At 40.8% G+C, this 19,713-nt stretch overlaps 2 protein-coding genes across 3 annotated transcripts in view; one reads left to right on the forward strand and one right to left on the reverse strand.

Moving 5' to 3' along the window:
• The first annotated feature begins 370 nt into the window (after positions 1-370).
• Positions 371-9,787, forward strand: SLC25A29 (solute carrier family 25 member 29). Its single transcript, XM_085061391.1, has 4 exons — positions 371-499; positions 2,071-2,114; positions 6,691-6,774; positions 7,416-9,787. Exons 1-4 carry the CDS (start codon positions 466-468, stop codon positions 8,157-8,159), a joined length of 906 nt encoding a protein of 301 aa, XP_084917517.1. The 5' UTR covers positions 371-465; the 3' UTR covers positions 8,160-9,787.
• The window catches only part of YY1 (YY1 transcription factor), a 33,953-nt gene continuing 23,521 nt past the window's right edge, over positions 9,282-19,713 (reverse strand). For both annotated transcript variants that reach the window (XM_085061387.1, XM_085061386.1), the window contains one exon: positions 9,282-19,364. In XM_085061387.1, coding sequence (XP_084917513.1) covers positions 19,226-19,364 — 139 coding nt within the window. In that variant the 3' untranslated portion in view covers positions 9,282-19,225. The remainder of the gene's footprint in view (positions 19,365-19,713) is intronic.

Consider the following 19,713-nt stretch of genomic DNA (forward strand, 5'->3'; position numbering starts at 1 on the left):
CACCCAGAGATGCCTCTCCCAGGAGGCAAGTCACCCCAGAACAGCCTCCCCGAACCATCCAAAACAACTCAGGAGCTACTGATGCTCCACAGGAGGGATGCTCTGCCCCCTCCACCCTCCAACCACCACCGCCCCAGCCTCCCAAATTCCTTTCAGCTTTCCTTCTGGCTCATTAGGCAGCTTGCAGCGCAAGCAGTGACAGGTTGAAGGCAGGGAGCTGTCGGAGCAGCCGAAGGGCTCGCAGCCTCGGCACCCCCGATTCCCGGGAACCGCATCCCCGTCCGTCGCTCGCCCGGAGCCGCCCCCGAGCGGCCGCCAGTGGCTGGGGGCGGCCAGGGGGAGTTGTCCCTCGGCTCCCGCCCCCGGAGGCTCGGCCCTGCCCCTCCGGGCCGCCTAGAAAGGGCTGGGCGGGGAGCGCGCAGCGGCAGAGCGCGGAGCGGCGGCGCGCAGGGCCCTCGCTGCGGCATGGCTCTGGATTTCCTGGCGGGATGCGTCGGCGGTGAGTGCCGGGGGGCTGCGGGGCGAAATAGTCGCTAGGAAATGGGGGGAAAGGGAGAAGGGGGTGAGAGGAAAATAATAATAAAAAAAACAGGAAAAAAAGCTCGAAAAGGAAAAGGGGGGTAAGGGCAGAAATATAAAAGGGTAGGAAAGAGAGAAGAGGTAGAGAAAGGGAAAGAACGAAATGTTTTTAAAATGCGGAAGAAAGGCAGGCAGGCAGGTTGGAGGGGAGGGCCGGGCGCGGCGCTGTTATTTTGGGAGCGGAGGATGGTGCCGGGGGCGATGAGAGCCTCCCCGCTGCAGCAGGGCCGAGCCGGGCGGGGAAGCTCTGCGGAATCTCTCGGGAAGCTCTGGAGAAGCTGTCGGGGGTTGCCGTGTGCCAGCGCTGCCCACCGAGCCCTCCTTGGCCGTGCCCGGCGCCGGGCTTTGCCCGAGGGGCTGCAGCGGGCGGGGATGGGGCTGGGGGCTCCGGGGGGACAGCAGGGACAGCTGAGCTCAGGAGCCCCGGGCAGCTTTCAGATGGAGAGCAGAGAACGCGGACACGAGTCCTGCGCTTCCCCGCGCATCCGCGGCCGGCCTGCCGCCTGCTGTATTTAGCAGATATTAAATTGTGCTCAGGAGACTTATTCTCGCGTCTTTTCGGGTATTTGCGCGTGCTGTTTTCCTTGCCAACCGGGCAAAGATTTTTTGTTTTTTCAGCCTCTCTCTGGCTTCATCCTGGTGTCCTTGCCGTGCCAGGGTTCCCGCGGGGTCAGCTGTACCTCTGGCCTTTCCGTGCCCAGCGCTGCTGTTTTGCTATCTTGGGCTGTGTCGCTGCCGCGCTGCCCTTAAACAACCTGGGCTGCACCATCCTGGAGCTCTGTGCTGCTGCCACATCCTCCCGGAGAGGCAGGGCAGCTGTCCTTCCCCAAACGTGGGGAGGAAGGTGCGCTGATGGTCTGGTAGCTCCCGCTGTTGTTGGTGGTCACTGAGGATTGCTGGGTGACAGAAATACCGAGCCAGAGGACTCGTGGCTTCAGCCCGTGTGTGCAGAATGCCTGTGCTCAGATAGGTGACTAACCGGCCTGCATGTGACTTCTGAGAAGTCCTTTGGTGCTAGAATACAGCGAAGGTGTTTAGTAATGCATGGTCCCTCTGCAGGTGCTGCTGGCACATCTGGAAAGGCTGTAGGCAGAGAGCAGGAATGTTCTTCTGCCTTTAGAGACACGGAGTGATATGTACATGAAACACTGTGCTTTAGAGGAAATCTGCATTTTCTGCCCACTGCACTTGCCCTGGGCTGAGGCCAGGAGTCACGGCTGCACATCCATATGGTGTGGCACACTGTAGTCACACACCTCAGCCTCTGCCTGGGGCTCAGAGGCTTCATGAGAAGCACAAAGGCTTCTGGTGCTGGCCTGAAGGACTGAACTGTACATCTCTTATCTCCTGACTTGGCAGGATGCTCTTCACCTCGTTTGCCATCCATGTGGTGCACTCTCACCTCAGGCTGATGGTCGTGCTTGGGCTACAGCAGCCCCAGAGCCAGGAAGAGAATTCAGAGTAATAACCATGGCATTTGTTTTGTTTCAGGTGCTGCTGGTGTGCTGGTAGGACACCCTTTTGACACTGTTAAGGTGGGTTGATTATTAAATAAATTTGCCTCTAAGTAGAAAAGTAAGTAGTTTCTCCAAGGAGTGGGAGAGGAAAAAAATCCCCAGACACTGTAGGAGTGTAAATCTGCATGGGAAAGCTTGGAGCAAGTCTCCATGACCACTGTTTATAGATTCTTCAATTTCCAAGTCTTCAGAAGTGAAAATCCAGTAACATAAACCTTGGCCTTAGACTGCAAGTTCAGTGCAGTAACAATGTTGTATTTGGAAATACAGCCTTACATTTAACTAAATTTTGTTTGAAGCTTGCTTCTCTGCAGCTGTTCAACACTAACTGCTAAAACTGCCTCTCCCTGAATTTGTAGCTCAAACCCACTTTGCTAGTAAGTTGGAAGACTGGTGTTTTGTTTTCCCCTCAAGTTCTGTTATTACTCCTTAATTTGTAGCACTAGCCAAAGGGTGGAAGTCAATAAAAATCCACAGTATTAAGCTTGTCTGGGGGCTTTTTCCTCCAAGTATTATTATATATTTTAATAATTTTCAAGTTAATATTGATTTTCTGATGGTCTGTTAGTTGTGTGTGTTATGCATACTTCAGCTACTACAAATACAAGATTTGAGATCTCCTGGAGGGTCCCTCAGCCAGGGCTCTCAGGAGTCTAAGCCCATCTTTGAATGGAATGACAATTTAATTCATCTTTTGGCAGCCTTATCCAAAGTCTTGCACTGGAAGAATAGAAGGGATATCAATGTATTCCCTGCTGAAGTAATATACCATATCACTTGACTGCAGCAGACAGCATGCCACGTAGTAGATCTATGTTTGGAATACCTTCACCTTGCTGAATTTAGATATGCAAAGGCTGTGGGCTGATAGTGTTATCGAGGACCCCACCATATTCTGTATTCCAGCACATGGTTAATTCAGTTAATTAACCAAGCTAGCAGATATTGGTCCTCCTTGCAAGCTTGCATTGCAAGCTGCTCAAATACAGTAAAAGGCAGTAAAATCTTTTTGTTGCTCAGAATATAGTAAATTTCACTGTTAAGTAATTCAGTTGAATTCTAGAATATATTTTCAGAAATGGTGTTATCCAGACTTGCATGGTTTTTCTTATGGTGGTACAGGGCCAGCTGTCTTTTTCTCTCACTCCCATCCTGCCAAGTTTTACATGCTTAACTGAAGGTGATGGGTCATTTCACTGATTCCAGAAAAACTGCTAAAATTCTATGCTCAGACTAAAGGTAACCATGTCTGGGTTTTTTAGATTTTTTTTTAAGTGGAACAGCTTCTACTGCATGAAACTAAACATTTAACTTTAAAAACTGGGACTCCCATGCTGGTTTCAGCAGATGTATTATAGCAGAATAGATGTGTCTGTGTTGGAAAAAGCATCTTGCTTTACAATAGAACAAATTATTTGTTTCTGGATGACTCTAAATCTTGTATGAAATCCAGCATGGCACATGACATTTTCACATCCATTAGAAGGTATTTTAAGTGTTTATCTATTTTTGTTAGAGCAAATACTAATGTTTGTATTATTAGCTGGCATAGTCACCACTCTATGTAGAAAAACTAACTCTAAAGACATTGCATAACTTGTGTATATATGTGTTAAGAATTAATTCTTTATAATCCTGCAGTGTTGAAGGGCTACCTGGTAGTCACCTTAGACTGTGCTTTTTTAATATAACTGAACAATTGGAAAGCTGCTTAGATAAGCTGAAATTTTACTTCTGTCTTGGCATTTAAGCTCTTCATTTTTTTTGGCTGGAGCTCATGTTTCACAGAGTGGGGAGGGGGATGGTGGGACACACAGGGAGACATTAACCTGGTGAAGTCACCCTGAGAAACCTGCAACTGAGCTGATCTCAGAACTGGCAAACTCCTTATCCCTGGGTTGTTGATGTAATGTATAAAATTGCTTTTTTGCTTTTAACTGCCTTTACTTTCTGAGCTAGGGGCTGTCTTCATTAACAGCAAAAGTGTTACTTTGTTGTAGATGACAGATAAGCCTCATCACGGGAGAGTTACCTAGTAAGTATAGCCCAGGTGAACACTTCTGTTTCTCTCAGTCTTAATTTATTCCCAAATGTATTAGTTCAAGTAAAGAACTGAAAGACTTATGAAGCTTTTTTCCCTTTTTAGTTTTAAACTGATGTGTCCCTCTTCTACAGCTATGGCATGGAGGGAGTGGGGTTTAAATATCCCTTTTTTTTTTTTAATGTAGTTTTATTCTGAACCTTCTTTCTGCTATGCATTTCTGGCTGTATACATTCCCACACTCTAAAACTGGATCTCAGGCACACTGCTGTTGAGGTCTTATCCACTACATATTCTTGGACAATGTTTTCATTGCTCAAATACTTCTGAAGCCACTGATTTCCCACCTTATTAAATGCTTGGACTGTCTTGGGGATGTAGTGGTTTGGGTTTTTTTTTTTAGTCTTGAGTACCTTTATGCAAGTCTTTAGTGATGTGAAATTGCTGGGTGTTACTATTGGACCTAAAACCTTAGTAACAGTGTTTTCCAGTGAGAAGGAAGCTAGAATATTGGGCAATGAATGGAATAGGTGGATAAACTTTGCACATGATTCATCATTCCTATAGTTGTACCCATTAAGGAGCTTGTTGAATATGGCATTAACATGCATGAAAATGCAAGTTTGATGTGCACTCATTGCCTTACGTGGCAGTTTGCTAATGTGGGTGTCCTTATATGACCAGCACTTTGCTCAAGAGAAAGTTTTTTTTCATTCTTAGACCTGGAGAGTCAGTACTCTAAATATTCTACCCTACAGCAAAGCTTAATTGGCTAATATTTCACAAATGATTTAAACAAAAATAGTGGGAGCTGTATGCCACTAGGAAATCCAGCCCATATACAGGATATGACTAATTCTAAATTAATAAACACAAACAGGAGAGATAAAGTAAGAAGGTTCTTAAGCTGCAAATCTCCCAAAGCCCATGCATGTGGAAGTCACAGACAAGGTTTGAAACAATAACTGTAAATTATAAATGGAGTAAAATCTTTTGTTTGTGCAACTGGGGCAGCTTGTTAAGATTTGCTTTTACTTGTGGACCTGCTTCTTTAACAGTCTTGATGGTCTGTCAGAAAAGTCCCCCCGAAAAGTCACTTGGTGTAACAAAGGATTTATTTACTTTGAGTCCTACCAGAAGCCTGTTTTTAATGGTGAGGGGTTGCAAGACCCAAGGTGATCTCAGCCTCCCAGTATGGCTAGCATATACTTAAAAGACACTGAAAATGAAAGTCTTGATTTACAAAGCATGAAATGGTATATTGTAGGAAAAATACTAAAACTGTCAATTTATTTTTGCTTTGAAGAAAGCTAACCTGAATATAGGATCCTGATGAATCACCTCCTTAAATCCTTTTCTAGACATGCATATTACAGGTCTTTCATTGTTGTGGTGGTGTTTTTTAGTACTTTAGGCAAACAGATGAAAAAGAATTAAGTTCAGGCATCTTTCACACAAGCCTGATAATTTTTTCTTTTGTTCAGAATAAAAGATTGAAGCTTTTCTGCCCTGGAGTTGCAGCAGCAGCATTAAATGGTTCATAAGCATCTTATCTGAAAAATGTTGCAGCTCTCCATGCTGGAGATCAAACAGAGATTTATAACTATAAATCCAGTGGAATCAACTTACTGAGTTTATTGCAGTGTAGGGCTTTGCATGAGCTAGGTAGAGCTGAGACTTCTTTTAAGTGTGCTGAGGGCAAATTAGCATGAAAAAACAAAATTGGACTTCTCCATTAAAGGTTAAAAAGCATTCAGAAAAGTTGCCTGTCTCCTAAGACCACCAGTCACAGTAGCCTCTCTCTCTCCAGCAGAACATACTGTTTCAGGTTTGGAAAAGTTGATTGGTTATTAATATTTAAAGGTATGAAGCAGCTACACCCTCACCAATTGCTTGTGTTCAGCAGACTAAAAAAACAAAACCAAAACAGACTAAAGTTTAAAAGGACAAATGACCTTTTACTCCTTCCTTTATGCAAAGACAGACATCTTAAGTGTCACTGCCCAGCTACCCTCTGGAAAAAAAAAAAAAAAAACAAAAAACCAAATCTCAATAAATGGCCCCAAATCTGGCAGTCAGAAACACTGTGGGTATTGTTGAAAACTTTCATCCTTTTAAAATTATCCTAATCTCATGCTTGACTTGCAAACAATCTTTATTAAATTGTCTCAGGTTTGCACAGGTATTCCTTAGTGTGAGCAGAAGTATTCTTGGCAGCTAAAGAAAGTCCCTATTGTAGCCTGTACTGGAAAACATCTATTTGAAATTCTAGATGACAATGTACCCTTACACTTACTGGTTTGCTAATAGTCACAAGAAGTTAATAATCCTCTGCCCTTCAAGTTTTCACCCCCAACCTTAATTGGGGGTGAAACTTGAGAACACTTACACAAGATTTTTCCAATTATTGTGCCACATATGGCATTCCAGTGTCCAGCCTGTGCTCTCGCATATGCATTGCTATAGCAAATCTCCACATAGGTACAAAACAGTAGCTTACCCTTTAGGCTGTTGCTGATGTACAAATTGGTATCTCACACAACCTTTTTATAGGTTCGCCTGCAAGTTCAAAATGTAGAGAAACCTCTCTACCGTGGGACTTTCCATTGCTTTCAATCCATCATAAAGCAAGAATCTGTAAGTACAAACTCAATGCTTTGCATGTTGTTTTTTTTTAATCTTTGTGTGTTTTGGCTCAAGAGGGTGGGAAAGCTATTAAAAAAACTACAAATGTTGAAGATCAAGAGATAAAGCGTTCTCTGAGCCTCACCTGACTGTAGGGCAGATATTGTAGTCAGAAATGTGCCAGGAAATTTGTGAAGAAGATGACTAAGTCAGAAGATGGTATTTTGAGGTTAACTTATTTTATTGGAAAATTTATTTAAATAACTTATTTTCTGAGAATCTAATCAGTGAGTGAAGAAATTGGTGAGGTGTTTTTGCTGCTGGAGCTTTACGAACATTGCTGAAAGGGTGGCTTCAGGCTTTAAGTAAGATACTTTAAAAAAAAAATGTATAAAATTTGCCAGAAAACTTTTCTCTGGATGGAGTAAGATTATTTTCTGAATGTGTTCAACTATATTTTTGCACTGCTAAATTGTTTAGATGTTTGTGTCCTAGGCAGAGATGAATTTTTTTATTACAAAACAAGGTGGTCCTGCTCTGGCCACTGTTAGAAAGCTGGGGCACAAGGGAGAGCCAGAAAGGCCTCTTTCTGCAGTTTGAGGAGATTATCCATAGCACTGTTAAAAAGGGTTTCTCCTCCCTTCCTCCATTAGGCTTTTGGACTCTATAAAGGTATTGGGTCACCAATGATGGGACTGACGTTCATTAACGCGCTGGTGTTTGGTGTGCAAGGAAACACCCTCCGTGCTCTGGGCAAAGACACTCCTCTGAACCAGTTCCTTGCAGGGTCAGCAGCAGGGGCCATCCAGTGTGTCATCTGCTGTCCCATGGAGCTGGCAAAGACAAGAATGCAGCTTCAAGGAACGGGAGAATACAAACAAAAAACTAAGAACTACAAAAATTCTCTGGACTGTCTGATCAAAATCTATCAAAAGGAAGGGCTGAGGGGTATCAACAGGGGCATGGTCTCTACCTTCATAAGAGAAACTCCAAGCTTTGGCTTTTACTTCCTGACCTATGACTGCATGACTCGGTATTTAGGCTGTGAAGCTGAAGACAGTTACGTTATCCCCAAGCTGCTGTTTTCTGGAGGGATGTCAGGAATCGTGTCCTGGCTCTCCACCTATCCCATGGATGTGATCAAATCCAGGCTTCAGGCCGATGGGGTCGGAGGTGTCACACAGTACAAGGGCATCCTAGACTGTGTCCGGAAGAGTTACCATGAAGAAGGCTGGAGGGTGTTCACCAGAGGTCTCACTTCCACACTTCTCCGTGCTTTTCCTGTCAATGCAGCTACCTTTGCTACTGTCACTGTGTTCCTAATGTACATGAAGTCAGAAGACAACCTTCCTGAATGTGAGCCAGCTCCAGTAATCCATCAGCCTTCCAGTTTGTGAACATTGTCTGTTAGCTCTCCTCATCCAAAGCCCAGCTGGTTGGGTTTTGTTAAACACAAACACTTGACCCACACAAGTAGTGTATATTTATGCTATCTGTATAAAGAATTCCTAAATGTATCAAATTAGGATTTCATCTCACTACTTGTATAAACAGCATCTTGCCTTATTCAGGACTCCATGTCTAGTAGTATTCAAGTAAGAGGGGCACCTGCCTTTAGAAAGTTGCTCCAGAAGAGGTTCTGGAGAAGGTTGTATTAACAGAAGTAGAGTTTTCTTTCACTCATGACTGAGTTTAGTTGAATGCAGAAATCTTTTCATGAAAGAAAGACTCATTTTGTATGTGACAGGAGTAAGTGTACTCCTCTAAGGTGAAGAAGGGGGAACAAGTTAAATGTTGGAGGCATTTTGCAGGTAACCCTGAACTGTAAAGACATGGACTAGCATTCAGCTAGTCATGTGTTAATTTTTCCTCTGCTTTTATATGTCAACGGTTTAGTAGCAACTTTGTTCGTACTGATTTGTAAAAAAACAAAAAAAAAAGAGAAAAAAAAAGAAAATATTTGTACCTAAGTTACTCCTGACCTTTCAGCTTTGAATAAATACCTTAAGCACAAAGTTAGCATCTGCACTCAAATGCACTTGTTCTTTTAAATCTCAAGGCTTGTAAGGATTTAGGGAAACTCAAATCTAGTAGGACTGATGTTATTTGCCTTCACCTCTGTTTCTCCTTTGGTGGGTGCATGGACTCTATTGAGTAGTTCAGCCCAGTAGACTTTGGTCTCTGAAGTTAATGCAACTTTGCACCACTTCTCCCAACATGCCCCATAGCAGCCAGTGATGTACAGAAGTCAAAGTCCTGCCTGTGGTATTGCACAAAATGTTTGTGGGTGCAATGTTAGCTTAGCAGCTTGAAGTACCTTAGAAATATAAATGTATTTAGGACTGGAGGTTTTATACCTTTCCAGAAAATAGGGGTGTAAGTGTCTGAAATGGTTGCTGTTCAATACACTTGCATTATGAATTTAAACAATAATGATTTTTATATTTAGTTACAGTGCTACAGGAAAGAAGACTGAAAAGGGTTTTAGAGAATTTTCTTGTTCCATTACTATGCTGTGATTTCTTCTTTTTTTTTTTTTTTAGCAGTCTGTTCAAGAAGAATTGAATTAGCCAAAGAGCTACAAACAGTTATGTAAGATTTGAGATAAAAGCTACACATATTTGGCACAAATAGCCAGGAGGAAGGACTGTATGTGTGTGAGCAATGTTTTAAAACATATCAAACTACTTCAATAAGTACAACTTGTTACAATTTTGGTTGGGACAAGTGCAATATGTGTTTAATTTATATGAATTTTCTAAAGAAGCGTTATTTCATAGCATTTTGCACTGTAACAAAATATGCTGGAGAAACCTGTAAAACTGGTATGTCTTTTTATACCTTGAAGGTATGGTGGATGTTTTAGTGCCTACTTGCACTGAGATTCAAATTGAATGTTAAATCTGTCTACTAAGCTGCATATGCACAACAACTCACAGCAAAGACCATTTACACCTTTGTACAGGAGTATGTAATTCTTGTATATATATTGAGGGAATAAATTTTTTTAAAATTTTGCCTTTGATTCTTTGAAGTTTTTTTTTTGTTTTACTCAGATGCTTGTGTTAAATCAAGCTTGCATGAGGGTGGGGTTTCTGGCTTTTGCCAGGGGAAACTTGCTCTGTTTCTGCCTTTTCTGCACCTCTGGGAAGGGCAAGATCTTGCTCTGGCTTAGGCCCCATCACTGGAGCAAAGAAAGGAAGTTGACTGACCTCACTTCTTCAAACTGACCTTTCCTCTGCTGAGAGAACAATCCTGCTTTTAGAGCCAAAGAGCTGGCCCTATGCTTTGACCCTTCCTCCTCTGCATTTATGTGGTTTAAGCTGTGCTGCTCAGCACCAAGGCTGAATAACTGGGAAAGACAAGTCTTGGGTTCCCTGCAGGATCACATCAGAATCAGTACCAAGCATCCACAGCTTCTCTAGGCAACATGTTCCAGCACCTCACTCTCCTCACAGTAAAGAATTTCTCCCTACAACCTAATCTAAACTTACTATCAGTTTAAAACTCTCTCCTTAAGATTCCATGCCCTTGTAAAAAGTCCTTCTCCACATTCTCACTAAGTCCCCTTTAGGTACTGGAAGATGGTGTTCCCAGAGCCTTCTCTTCTCCAGGCCAAACAGCCCCAGCTCTCTTAACCCGTCTCCAAAGGAGATGTGCTCCAGCCCTCTGATCATATTTGTGTCCTCTGGACTCACTCCACTAGGTTCATGTCCTGTTCTGAGGTTACTTCAGGTACTCCTAATTCATCTTCTTAAAGGGTCGATACATGTGACTGACACAAACCCTGTAAACCATCGGTTTCCTGAATCAGAAGAAGGAAAGGCCACCACCTCTCCAACTGACCATGACCAGGGCAGTTCCAGTCAAGTACCTTTTGTTCTCTCAGCAGGAGCAACAGCTATGTTCAACACTGAACTGTGGCACAGAAACAAATACTTAGAATAAGCAGTGTCTCCTAAAAAGGCTCTAATAGCATTAAAACAGGAAAGGGCTATACAATGTTTTACTTGCAATGCTTACTAAAGCATTCTCTCTAGAAGTTCATCCATCTGGAACTTAAATAATCAGTAGCAGACACTGGATGTTACTCAACAAGCCTGAGAAGAGGGTAAAGCCAGCTTTCAGGCTAGTCTAATGTGACTTCCTTGAAATCTATGCGGCTCCTAACTATTAAATTAACCAGACAATATCCTCAGCCTTTTAAATAATGCTACAGTTCTTTCCTGATAGATTTTTGAGATGTGAGCCAATTCAGAAAGAATTGTATCCTGGCTCCCCCGATCTTCCTTCCCACACCATTATCAAGCAATTCCCCAACAACTGAAGGGATTAAGAAGGTAAAAATAACTGAAAATGAAACTCAAACACTAACAAGTCTCTATGCTCTGCTCTTTCTTAAACTAGATGGGTCATGCAAGTGTTACAAATTATAGCCACAAACATGTCCAATTGGGACAAGAGGGAAAAAAGTACCCATATATCATAGTTCTTAAATAAGTTACTATCGTAGAACTGCTGCTGTGAAATAAATTTTTCAGGTCTGCAACTGTAACATGACAATTTTTTTGTCCTCCCTTCCCTGTCTTTCTCTGAGTATATACAGTGATAGGACAAGGGGTAATGGCCTTAAGCTGAAGGAGGGCAGGTTTACATTAGATATCAGGAAGGAATTATTTGCTGTGAGGGTGCTGAGGCACTGGCACAGGTTGCTCAGAGAAGCTGTGGCTGCCCCATCCCTGGAAATGTTCAAGGCCAGGCTGGATGGGGCTGTGAGCAGCCTGGTCTAGTGGAAGGTGTCCCTGCCCATGACAGGGGAGGTTGGAATTAGATGATTTTTAAAGTCCATTTCAACCCAAACCATTCTAGGATTGTGTGATACAGATTTTACATGGTTCACATGGAAGGGCAGTAAGACATTGCAGGTGCAGTACTGGCAGCATACTGGAAAAACTACTAACACAAAAATGTAAAATGTTGACCTTGCAAAGAAGTGTTTGTTCTTTGAAATTAAATACATTTATTATTATGCTGAAAAACAGGTGGTAACAGTTTAATATTAGCTGCTGTTAGCCCAGCTTTTATTCTGTGGATAATTAAAGAACAACTTTTAGCCCAGAAGTATGCCAAACACCATTAGATCAACAGAGTGTGCAGTTCAAACCCTTTTCTGCCAGAAAAGGCAGAGAAAAGAGAAGCTTATCCAAGGCAACATGCCCTATCACACACCATAGCCATGGAGACAGATGAAGGATCTGAGGGACTGTGTGACTCTGGGAATGCTGCAAGAGAGCAGGGAAGCACACAACTTGCTGGAACAGACCTAGGGGAGACAGCCTTTGAAATCAAGAGGAAGCAAACAGTTTCTTTCCATGTTCAGGAATTTATGCATATTCATGGGCAGTGGGGGAGAACAGCAAAGGAAAATAAGCCATTTTCATCTTCCCAGTACAACTGTTTTGCAATTTTTGTATTAGTGTTGTCCTCACTAATTGCAAAAATTATTTTCACCAACAGAAAAAAAGGTGACATGATATGCACAATAATACATAAGATATACAGTAAAAGCTTTTCTACTTATACTTTTAACTGAGTTGACGTAGAAAGTGATTTTAAGCTATACAAGTTCATCAATAAATAAACTGAAATCAAGGCAAGGACTGCAGTGAACACTAGTGCCCTATAGATTGATATAAATGGAAGAAAGTCAACTTTTAATGTCCAGAAAATATTCTTAGGGTCTATAAAATGTAACAACCATCACAGTCAAATTGCTTCATTATCATTCACTATTATACTTTATTATGACTGGTTTTTTCTTAATGAAAGAAGCACACTGCATTTTTTATTAACAGTAAAATAGACTTGTACCATTTTAGCCATATCCATGTGTCAATCAATAAAACATTAAAATCATAATGAAGCCTGACCTCGTGGTCTGTGCTGTTTCCTACATATATCAAAATAGAAAGAAGTGTTGCTCAAATAATTTGACTTGACCAGATTAAAACTGGTATGAAATAAAATGAGTATTCTTTTTCTAGGATCTGATCCAGTTATCTTAAGCAGAGATTTATTTTAGATCAGGAATATTTCAGTTTTGCCATCATCCAGGCCATATAGCTTCCTTGTGCACTGAGGTATTTTCACTAAGGAAGAATCTATAAGAGGTACTTTTCAAACAGGCCAGTAGTAAAGTTCAAACTTTTTAACTGCAATTAAAGGAGGTAAATGTAAAAATTACTTCTATATTTAATTTAATCCAGGCAGATACCTGCTTCCCTGTCAGTTCTTAACCAAGAGACTGTACACATTTTAATTTCAAACCAGAAAAAATTGAGATTAAATCTCCTATCCCTAACCTATGCAGGAGGAAAGAACAAAAACAACCAACACAAACCAACCAACCAACCACAGAAGAGGAAAACCTGAAGCCCTACCATAAGCATTATTCCTTACAATCCATTTTCAAGCCATAAATATTTGTGTGCTCTTTGAAGCTATAGGAGTCACTGGATTCATATAAATACTTTGGAGGTTCAGTCAAAGCATCAGTTAAGACTGAAAACTGAAGGATTCCACATGAAAATTTTCTGTTTTGCTGAGAAAAAATAAACATGTTTAAAAATAAGTCAAAACAAAATGGCATGATGCCCCACATGTAAGGCAGTCAAAACCTTTGTAAGCCAAAATTGCAACTGGCAAGCTCAGTGAGGTCCTTGGCAAGCTTCTTACAGATCTTAAGGACACCTGATTTTGTGAGCCCTTGAATCAAAACACTAACCAACAAGGCAGTTTTCCATAGATTTGTCTTCAACCAGTTCCCAAGATGAGCCAAAGGACATTAGGACCTCTCATCTGGTAAACAATATTTGTTGTGTATGAATTTTCCACTCTTTAACATGCAGTACATACTATGTCACAGTCTTCATATGCTCTATGATTTATCTCAAAATTATTCATTATTCATAACATCCTTCTGAAATACACCTTTTCTGTGGGCCTGCTCCAGGGAGGGGAACATGTTACTGAGATCTTTGATTCCCCAAAGAGCAGCAATGCAGAACTCTGATGCAACATCAGTCCTGTTCTGCAGTCTCTGCAATGGCCTTGCACACATTATGAGCAGCAGACTGAAGCCAAGGCCCTAACTGCTTCAGAAGAGCTTGGCCACTGCTGGAGGGAAGCAGTGATGTTTTACAGGTTTAGCAGTTAACTAAAATAGCCACTTACAGCTGAAAACACATTCATTAACACAATTTACCATCAGATTTCCACATTTCTCTCTAAAGATATTTAATATTAATATTTGATGGATGTACGTATACATGAAACAATGTCCCACTCAACAGTTTTTATTTACATTCTTTTATTTTCATTGCCTTGCTGGTGCTTTTAATGAATGCACAAGTACTCTCAGGACTCTCAGAAATAAGCACACAATTGTACTTATTCTTCTGCAGTGGTGTGTGGGCAATTTGCTCTTTGACACTGGCATGCTCCAAATCTGTCAAGGTCCACTGAACGCCACAGGACATCCTGCACACACTTGACCTCGCAGGGGCACCCTGACACTGCCTGTCTGTCTGCTGGTCACACTGTGCAAACAGGTAATTCACTGCCCTCTCCTGGCAAACTGCTACTCAGGAGTTTCTGAACAGACTGAAACAAAGCACTGACATAGATGCCACCTGATAACAGACGGAGAAGGGAGGAATCAAACCTACAACACTTAAAAAGTGGTGGCAAAAGGAGCATCCAGAAGTCCTGCAAGGATGCCACACACACTCCATCTCTTTCTTGCCCTACCAACATTCACCATTTGGACAGAACTTGAGGCTTGCTCCTGAAGAGAGCTTCCAGCAGACATTGGTGAGAACAGCAGCTCACAAGAGGGTTATCATGTCCACACTTTAATACACAATACAAGTTGTGGTACCCAACCAGCACCCAGGCTTAGAGCTTTCCTCTTAGAAAAAAGTAACAGAAGACCTGGAAACCCCTGAAATGGGAGCTGTCTAAAACCCAGTTGCTATAAGGAGTCGTATTCATCTACCTACAGCAAAACAATGCTTTCCTGCCACTTTAGGGGAGCCAGGACCTGAAAAGTTAATGTGAACTCTTATACAGAATCTGGTGTGCTTGTCCCTAAAGAAAATTCAATACTTTTCAGACAATTTCCACAGAAAAAGACTGGAAAAAAATCAAAACTGCCTTAATAATATAGGATGATTGAGAGTACACATAAACTTGCATAAACTGGTTTGCTTTAGGCAAGGAGAATGAAATTGAGAAAAGGACCACTGATTAGATTACCTTACAAAATGAAACCATTAGCAATCCAGGTTGCATTTAAGCATTGCTGTAAAGCCATCATCACCCTCTTGCAATTTGACATTAGAACAATTCATATTATCAATCTGAATATTTAATCTCATAATACAAGCACATACATTCCTGCTGTGATTTGCTTCTACCTTTATAGATCATTTAGCAGATGTTTATGCTCCTTGTGTTCAGCAGGAGGGTGGCACTCCCTCTGCTCTACTTCACTTTCCCATTCTTTTGCCCTGGGTCTCTTCCTGAGGAAAAGCACTACTTTTTAAACTATTCCATTTACACAACCAGGAATGAGAATACTGAAGTCCAACTCTTAGTTTTATTCCTGCCTGCAAAATTCACACCCAACATTCAGTTTTGAAATCCACCCCAGGTTCCTATCAGTAGCTTTGAGCACTACAGGAACATTGGTGCAACAAAGCTCAATGCTGACACAAACATCCTTTACTTCCCTCCTAAAGCCACTGTAACACAGAAGGCTGTAAAGATAAACTTCTTAAACTTCTTACTCTGAAGTACCATCATTATAGATGGCACATTATTATAGACCAGCCAATGCCAGTAGCAGCTGCCACTTGATTGATTAGACTTCCCAGGCAGAACTGTCTGGCAACCCTGACAAAAATCCCAAATTTTCTCAATTTCTTCAAGGCATTAAGGAAACATTTGGAAGAATGATATTTAGCACATACTGTCCTCGAGTTCATCCATCTTCATTGAGAAGAAAAACTAAGCAGCCCATTTTCCCAAGGCCTCCTCACAATACCCCGTGAGCTACGTGATGAGCATGTGGAAACACCTGTTGTTGCCACTGCTGTGCCTCTTCATCTAGCACTTTGAAGGAATCACTTTCTTCAAACATTTTAAAGCCTCAATACTTTTGCCATTTCTGGTAATTATTGCATCTTTTGCTTTTTACCTACTCTGGAATTAGGATAGGGAAAGGATCTCCACCTGCCCTTAATACTACATTACTGCTGACAAGATATGTTGTTTTAGTATTTGACTTTGTTGATTGACAACTCAATTCCACAATGACCCTCTTCAAACAGAAGATAACTAAAATTAAGTGCAGGCTCAACTGAGGTCCTAGCATTCCATTTCACTACAGATTTATTCACTTAGCATTTCAAATCAGAACATGCACTCCTCTACAACCTTTTCAAGAAACACAGTCTCCACAAGTAGTATTTCAGTTTGTTTTGCATTTACTGACAAACCATGAACAGATATAGATAGAAAAGTCTAGTCAGTTCTACCTTTAAAAACTTGGTCTGAGTCCCAAAGATAGACAGCTATAGAATTTGCCTCATTTCAACAGCAGCAGAACTGAACAAGGTAAATGTATGATCAAATGAGCAGTAAGTAGAACATGTATAATGAGTAAGCACGGAAATTTTTTGCCAGTTTTAAAATCACTGGCTACATTTCTGCCACCCCTCAAGCTTTCCTCCCCTTACCTGAACTTGCTCACAAACTGGTGGTGTAATGCAGGAACTTGTTGATAGCAGGCTAGGAACGGTGGTTTCAAAGTCAACTCTGCTATTCTCAAAGCCCGTACTTTCTTCACTGAAAAAACCTTAAGGAAAAGTCTGGAATCAATTAAGCATGATGTTTTAAGAGCAAGGTGTGCCAATTATACTTTAAAAGCTCAAATAAATTATAGCAGCTGCTCAATGCAAGTATTTATTCATACCTAATGTGGAATTAACTACTTACAAAGCAAGACCTTTCAAGCTACCAAGTGTTGCTACTTACACTCCAGAGTATAGAGTGCTACTGATTTGAGGCCTAGATGGAAATGTCTCTCTGTAATCAGGCACAATATAACCAGAGGCAATAACAGTTACAGTTCCCAGTTGGTCCTCAAATCAATATTTAACATAGTTTAGTCTCAAAAGTATGCTCAAGGTAACATAGTTCAGTCCCTAATGTACGTTCAAGGATGAAGTACTGACACCTTGAAATCCAATAAATGACTTTATGACACAGGAAAGCAAACTTCTGTGCAAGCCTAACATCATCACAGATACTGCTTAAGAAAAAATATAAGGTCAATTAGAACTAGACTGAATTAATTTTATTTCCTTCCAAAAAGAATAGACACTAATTTAACTGTATACAGAATTTAATTTAACTATAACTATACAAGTTTCAGTATATTGTCCTGTTCAAAAACTGCTTATATATAAAAGAAAAAATACTGCCAAAATTTTAACGCATACTTTACAATTGAAAGTCCCAACTTTCTTTCTACCCCTAATAACCTCGGACTAGAGTTGCAGTGTTCAGATTAACTTATGTATGGATGAAAATTCCCTTGGTCTTAAGTGCAGTTTCTTTATTACCCATGTTTTTGTCACTACCACCAACACTGGACTCAAAATTAAGTTTTACAGTATTAGCAATGAAAACTTTGATGAACCTTGTAAGAACAGAATTCAGAAAAAGATTAACAACACTTTTTACTGCATTAAAATGTTACATGCCTCTAAAAAATAACTTATGCATTTCTCTGCATTTTCTTCTGTTTATTAATCTGTCACATTTTACTATAGTATTTGCTAAGTCTTCTTTGAACGCTTGAACAAATGAGAAGTAACCACTCTTAGTTAGACCATCAAAATTCAACTGCATCAAGTTCTCTTAGAACTTCAAGTTCTTGTTCTGAAACAAAAGGTGGCCAATAAGGTCCCAAAAATTTTTATCATTATACTCAAACAAGTTAGCCAAAAAAAGAAAACAGGTTCTTTTTTTTTCTGGTATGATGACTCAAACCCTAACATTCCTCCACTTTCTATTGTTACTGCATTTAAACCTCCAACATTCCTTACCTTGACTAAGCAAAGGTTCCCATTTAGTTATTTCCTGTCCAGTTTTACCTAGTTGCTGTCCAGGCACACAGAACACTCCCCACTACTCTGCCAAGTCTCCAAATCCACTGTTCCAGTTAATGGGAAGTCTAGGTCACTCAAAACCGGAATTACAGTCAGCAATTCTGTTTAGATATGCCACCTGACGTGGCATTACTTAATTGCATCACAAATCACTGTAATTGAATGCAAAGTAAAGGAAACTTGAGTTTATTTAGCTTCCAGTTTCTGGGAGGTCAAGAGGAACTAGAACTGCTCTGGACAACCAAAGAAAATAGACTGCGCTTACAGATCATTTTCTGCCAGATTCTTTCTTTAGGACCACTGTTTTATTGTTGCCCTGTCTATTACATGGGGGATGTACATATTATCAGCTGTTAATAAACAGTCAGTGCCTGTACAATACATTCTACAACTGAGCACCACTTTCCGTAACTGAACAGGCAAAGAAATTACACTGAACATCAGTATCTGGCAGTATTTCTCCAAAAAAAGTGACTAAAATGGGTTTAAATTGATTAACACTATTAAATCACATCTAATATTTGATACTACATGATTTCATTACAGCTATACGATACAATTATACAAAATGTGTTAACATCAAAGAATACAACCAAAATTAAGATAGCAAACAAAACCTATATAACTTTTTTTTCTTTACAGGAAAATACTTTTGAAGTATGCATGTAACTGCCCATTCTTTTAAAGAAAATCTACCGCAAGCAAGTTATCAACCTCCAGAAAATCACACATAGCATTACTACGCATATCCCCAAAAAGTGTACAATATGCACACTTGGAAAATACAAAATTAAAAAAAATTGTAAGCAACAGGTGAGCTTCATATTTATAAGAATGTGAAAAGAAGTCCAATTTTAGCACTGTTGTATAAAGAATTGTCTTTTCTGATGCAAGTTCATGAGCTGACCCGTCCGGTTGGGGCCGCGCTTTACAAAACACCGTGTTCTTGAAACGGGGTTACCGAGCAAGGTGGAGCATCTCAGCAATGTCACCTTAAAGTTTTGCTGCGTGGTTGGTTTTTTTTTGCTTTTTATTTACTACTTATCAAAACACGTCCTTTAGGTTTGTAGGGTTCTTTTTTTAAAATTCTTTCCTAGAAACAATATACAAAGGGGAGGCGTATTTCTTTCCAATTGATTTTCCTGTAAGATGCTTTGAGTTCGAGAACGTTCTCCTCAACTTTCACTGGTTGTTTTTGGCCTTAGCGTGTGTTAAGATGTGAGATTTCAGGTTGGTTGATTGCGCAAACTTCTTATTGCAGCCGTCAAACGGGCAAACGTAGGGCCTGTCGCCAGTGTGAATTCGCACGTGTGTGCGTAAATTGAAGTCCAGTGAAAAACGCTTTCCACATCCTTCAAACGTACACTGTTGGGAGGAAAAGACACACTGTTAGCTAATGGAGCTCATCTCCATCACTGATCGGAACAGTTTTCTTTAAATCACTAGACTGCACAAGCAGGAAGCCAGAGGCTGAAGATTGTTATGGGTGAAGCTGTGGGCATCCCCTGTGAACCGCACTAAAAACTTCAGTATGTATACTGAAGTGTACTATATATACTATATATGCAACAGCATATTTATTTTCAAAGAGGGAAATCAATGACTTCCAGCTTGCAAGCAAGCACTTTCACTAAAAACACCTTCTCTGCAAGTGAAACAGTACCCATACTGTACTACAAAACAGGAAAAGGATTTCGCATCAGAATTTCACCCT

Source organism: Lichenostomus cassidix, chromosome 5 (genome assembly GCF_008360975.1).
Source record: "Lichenostomus cassidix isolate B80296 chromosome 5, HeHo_3.0, whole genome shotgun sequence".
NCBI classification, from domain to species: Eukaryota; Metazoa; Chordata; class Aves; order Passeriformes; family Meliphagidae; genus Lichenostomus; species Lichenostomus cassidix.

Coding starts and splice junctions, on each gene's coding strand:
- SLC25A29 (XM_085061391.1), top strand. CDS start 466: ATGGCTCTGGATTTCCTGGCGGGATGCGTCGGCG. Junction 500..2,070: donor CCTGGCGGGATGCGTCGGCG/GTGAGTGCCGGG, acceptor GTTTTGTTTCAG/GTGCTGCTGGTGTGCTGGTA. Junction 6,775..7,415: donor CCATCATAAAGCAAGAATCT/GTAAGTACAAAC, acceptor TTCCTCCATTAG/GCTTTTGGACTCTATAAAGG.